This window comes from Pecten maximus, chromosome 7, assembly GCF_902652985.1.
Source record: "Pecten maximus chromosome 7, xPecMax1.1, whole genome shotgun sequence".
Lineage (NCBI taxonomy): Eukaryota > Metazoa > Mollusca > Bivalvia > Pectinida > Pectinidae > Pecten > Pecten maximus.
The window spans coordinates 961,659-967,658 of record NC_047021.1 but is presented as its reverse complement, the minus strand read 5'-3'; the positions used below and the strand labels follow the sequence as shown (position 1 = coordinate 967,658).

The following is a 6,000-nucleotide window of genomic DNA, read 5'->3' as shown; positions in this document are numbered from 1 at the left end:
TGATTTCTCCCTAAGTATATAATAACTAATGAGGCAAGTATGTAGAGTGCAGAAATGTGTAAATGGAATTCAAATAAAATGTGAATTTAAACATGAGATCCCAGAGAGATCTTGGTGCCCACCATTGAATGATCTTTATTGGTGATATATCAAACTGATCTCCCCTCCACTTTTCTCTTTAACATGTGGAACCTATGCGTGAAGTTTGAGAAATATCCATCCAGTACTTTTCAATAGGCGATAACAAACTTCAATTCTCACAATACAAGATGGCTGGCTGTCGGCCATTTTGTTTTTCTGATCAAAAATCTTAATTCAAATGCCACAACTAGGCACCAAGTGGAACATCCCTCCAGTACGTTTCAAGAAATGGTGATAACAAGAATTGTTTACGGACGACAGACAGACAACTGACCCACCACGGACGCAGGACGATTTGATTATCCCACCATCATCAGATATGAGTATACCTCCAGTAAATATCAGTATACTGTATCCCCCAATAAACATTGAACTGAGAAACATGTGAGGAATTTTTTATGCTGCAATTTTTGGATCAAGTTTAATCCAAACAATTACTCCATATTTACCTGAAATTTAATGATTAATACCGTTGAATTTGATGTGATGATCCTGATATCCAGCTGTACAGAATAATAGTCTATATCCTGATATCCAGGTGTATAATAGTCTATATCCCGGTATCCAGCTGTACAGTATAACAGTCTATATCCCGATATCCAGCTGTACAGTATAACAGTCTATATCCCGATATCCAGCTGTACAGTATAATAGTCTATATCCCGATATCCAGCTGTACAGTATAATAGTCTATATCCCGATATCCAGCTGTACAGTATAACAGTCTATATCCCGATATCCAGCTGTACAGTATAACAGTCTATATCCCGATATCCAGCTGTACAGTATAACAGTCTATATCCCGACATCCAGCTGTACAGTATAATAGTCTATATCCCGATATCCAGCTGTACAGTATAACAGTCTATATCCCGACATCCAGCTGTACAGTATAATAGTCTATATCCCGATATCCAGCTGTACAGTATAACAGTCTATATCCCGATATCCAGCTGTACAGTATAATAGTCTATATCCCGATATCCAGCTGTACAGTATAACAGTCTATATCCCGACATCCAGCTGTACAGTATAATAGTCAGAGACGTATGGCATCGCCACAAAGTCAATATCTGATATTAACAGGTCATATTTGATACAGTTTGGGAAACAGATTTGTCTGACTAACACATGTCTGAAAACTTGATAAAAACTTATAACATAAGGCAGGCCAATTTTGTTTATCATTGAGTGTAAGTCAAATTCACAGGTATAATGACCACAGTAAGTCAAATTCACAGGTATAATGACCACAGTAAGTCAAATTCACAGGTATAACGACCACAGTAAGTCAAATTCACAGGTATAACGACCACAGTAAGTCAAATTCACAGGTATAACGACCACAGTCAAACTAGTTCTCAGTATAGATGGTTGTTTTAACAGTCATAGATATAAATTATCACTTTATTTGAAGCAGAATGCATGCAGACAGAAGTAGAATAAAAATGTCACTATTTTTCATAAAAAAAAATGTTTTTGGGGAAAAATCAACTTACAATACAAAAATAGATGATTAACATAAAAATACTGACACATATATGTGTGTACAAACATTTATAAAAATAACTAAACTTGTGTTTACTTAACACACATTTGTATATATAGGATAAATTATTCAACAAAAATATGTACAACACATCATATAGTACTTGTAAATCAGTACGTTTATATTATACATAATGTATATTACATTGCTTTTATTTATATTTTAATTCACATTATACATAATATATAGTAGTATATCAGTTATTTTACATTATACATGATGTATTTACAACATATAACTTAATAAACATTATGCATAACATATCCCAGTATATCAGTAATTTTACATTATACACAACATGTCATAGTATATCGGTAATTTTACATCATACATAACATATAGTATATCGGTAATTTTACATTATACATAACATATAGTACATGTATATCGGTAATTTTACATTATACATAACATGTCATAGTATATCAGTAATTTTACATTATACATAACATGTCATAGTATATCTGTAATTTTACATTATACATAACATGTCATAGTATGTCAGTAATTTTACATTATACATAACATGTCATAATATGTCAGTAATTTTACATTATACATAACATGTCATAGTATATCAGTAATTTAACATTATACATAACATGTCCTAGTATATCAGTAATTTTACATTATACATAACATGTCATAGTATATCTGTAATTTTACATTATACATAACATGTCATAGTATACCAGTAATTTACATTATACATAACATGTCATAGTATATATAGCAGTAATTTTACATTAAAATAAAGCACTCAAATAAATAAAAACTTTATTTTGTATTTCATGCAAATATATTTAACACCAGCCATATAAATGTAAAACATGTACATGTCTGTTCCAGCTTCAATCCCCCCCCCCCCCCCCCCCCCCCCCCCACCTTCCCTCCACTCCACATAAAGATATTCCCATCCCTAACCCTCCACACATACAAATATTCCAATCCCTAGCCCTCTACACCCCCCCCCCCCCCCCCCCCCCCCACCAAAAAAAAAGCATCTCTGTAGATGTCTTGGTTCTACTCAATGTTCTATTCTCTATACAGCTACACAGCTAGTTACTGAAGGGAGAAATGTCCATCAACAGTGTTTGATTTTAACATAACAACAGTCCTTTAACAGGTTGGGTAATAAAGTCCAAACAAGGTTCTAGTAGGACTCATGAGTATTTTATATGTTTTAAATATCAATTTGATTACAACAGTCAGGTTTATGACGAGGGTTATTCTACTGAAGAATGAGATACGGTAATCAATGGCTGTGTCTCATCCTCCTTCTAAATATCAGATGTATTATCTAAAAATTATATATACATCAATAATTCTCGTCAATATATACGATGACCTGTTCAATTATTCTGTACATCAACAACCATACAAAAATTATATTAACATCCATCACCAACTATAAGGATATCTCAGTCATATAAAGGGATATCTCAGTCATATATGGGGATATCTCAGTCATATATATGGATATCTCAGTCATATAGAGATATCTCAGTCAAATATAGGGGTATCTCAGTCATATAGAGATATCTCAGTCAAATATAGGGATATCTCAGTCATATATAGATATCTCAGTCATATATAGGGATATCTCAGTCATATATATGGATATTTCAGTCATATAGAGATATCTCAGTCAAATATAGGGATATCTCAGTCATATATAGAGATATCTCAGTCAAATATAGAGATATCCCAGTCATATATAGGATATCTCAGTCAAATATAGGGATATCTCAGTCATATATATGGGATATCTCAGTCATATATATGGATATTTAAGTCATATATGGGGATATCTCAGTCATATATAGGGATATCTAAGTCATATATGGGGATATCTAAGTCATATATAGGGATATCTCAGTCATATATATGGATATCTCAGTCATATATAGGGATATCTCAGTCATAGTCATACATAGGGATATCTCAGTCATATATAGGGATATCTCAGTCAAATATAGGGATATCTCAGTCATTGATCAGTAACAGGGTCATGTAATTGCACAACATTGACAGACTTTACATGGAAGTATAATTGTAAACAAAATTAAACAGTAAAATGTAACTCTACATGAAAAATGTAACTACATCAAACTCTTACTTATCATATCACAGGAGAAATGCTTCTTTATGTTGATCTAATGAGACTTGGCACTGTTGGAGTGCTACATCTCTTGTGATGGTCCGGAGTACTACATCTCCTGTGATAGTCCGGAGCTTTAATCCTGACCCAACACCAGGAGATAATACCCAGAATGTTACTGCTTTTTATAATACTGGATATGTAACCACAGAGTCGGTTACCGCTTTATAAGTGATGGACAGCTAAACAGTAGAACTTAGAAATGAGCTTTGTCTGATATTTAATCATTTCAATGACACAATGAAGAAATTTGACAATTAATGGTCTGTATTATAATTATCATATTAAAGTGACTATGTATCACAAGATGAGTATTTACATCAATGTATTGCAAAATGAGATATTTACATCAATGTATCACAATATGATATATTTACATCAATGTATCACAAGATGAGATATTTACATCGATGTATCACAAGATGATATATTTACATCAATGTATCACAAGATGATATATTTACATCAATTTATCACAAGATGATATATTTACATCAATGAATCACAAGATGATATATTTACATCGATGTATCACAAGATGAGATATTTACATCAATGTATCACAAGATGATATATTTACATCAATGTATCACAAGATGATATATTTACATTCAATGTATCACAAGATGAAATATTTACATCAATGTATCACAAGATGAGATATTTACATTCAATGTATCACAAGATGAGATATTTACATCAATGTATCACAAGATGATATATTTACATCAATGTATCACAAGATGATATATTTACATCAATGTACCACAAGATGAGATATTTACATCAATGTATCACGAGATGATATATTTACATCAATGTATCACGAGATGATATATTTACATCAATGTATCACGAGATGATATATTTACATCAATGTATCACAAGATGAGATATTTACATCAATGTACCACAAGATGATATATTTACATCAATGTATCACAAGATGATATATTTACATCAATGTATCACAAGATGAGATATTTACATCAATGTATCACAAGATGAGAATTTTCATGGAGTGGTTATTCATGGTTATCGAATTATAGCATCACATTGAAAAGGTACACAAAAGTGTCGGTCAAATAACAATATTATACATTCTCCTGCCACACTTTAACACATATTCAAAAATAATCTACTGGTGACACATCAGATCACGTGACCTAGAGTCACCCGGGTATTAGTACTGGTGAATCAGATCACATGACCTAGAGTCACCCGGGTATTAGTACTGGTGAATCAGATCACATGACCTGGAGCCACCTGGGTATTAGTACTGGTGAATCAGATCACATGACCTGGAGTCACCCAGGTATTAGTACTGGTGAATCAGATCACATGACCTGGAGCTATTTGTACTGGTGAACCACAGAGAGATATTCCTTGTCGGGGTAGAATGCCACACACAAATTACGCAGGAGTATGAACACATCCCGCAGACAGCAAAGTTCATTCTTCACAATATCACATGCTGATTGGATCTCACTGCGGTGTTGTTGGTACTGTTTATTGGACTTGAGGGCCTGAAGAGCTCCAATCTCAGTCTTGGCCTGTGTGGTGTTGGCCAGTGGTTCGTTTGGTTGCATGCGTAGTACAGTCTCTCCGTAAATCTGGGAGGAAACCATAGCAGACAGGCTGCGGGCAACAACACGGAATCTGTAATGGAAATCAAATGTTTAATGTCTAATCAAATGATTATAGACAATACTCAAAGAACCCACTAATATGATTCACTAGAGGATACAGTCACCAATATCTCCAACTCGACAGACAACACATGATGAACTGTCAATATCTCCAACTCAACAGACAACACATGATGAACTACAGACAACACATAATGAACTACAGACAACACATGATGAACTGTCAATATCTCCAACTCGACAGACAACACATGATGAACTGTCAATATCTCCAACTCGACAGACAACACATGATGAACTGTCAATATCTCCAACTCGACAGACAACACATGATGAACTACAGACAACACATAATGAACTACAGACAACACATGATGAACTGTCAATATCTCCAACTCGACAGACAACACATGATGAACTGTCAATATCTCCAACTCGACAGACAACACATGATGAACTGTCAATATCTCCAACTCGACAGACAACACATGATGAACTGT

The 6,000-nt window shown here is 33.8% G+C and overlaps 1 protein-coding gene across 1 annotated transcript in view; it reads right to left on the bottom strand.

Annotated features, from left to right (window-relative positions):
- Nucleotides 1–4,751: 4,751 nt before the first annotated feature.
- Nucleotides 4,752–6,000, bottom strand: part of LOC117331002 (ectopic P granules protein 5 homolog) — a gene marked incomplete at its 5' end in the record, with an annotated part of 67,712 nt that continues 66,463 nt past the window's right edge. The window contains 1 exon segment of the mRNA XM_033889595.1: nt 4,752–5,510. Within this exon segment, the coding sequence (XP_033745486.1) occupies nt 5,204–5,510 (307 nt within the window).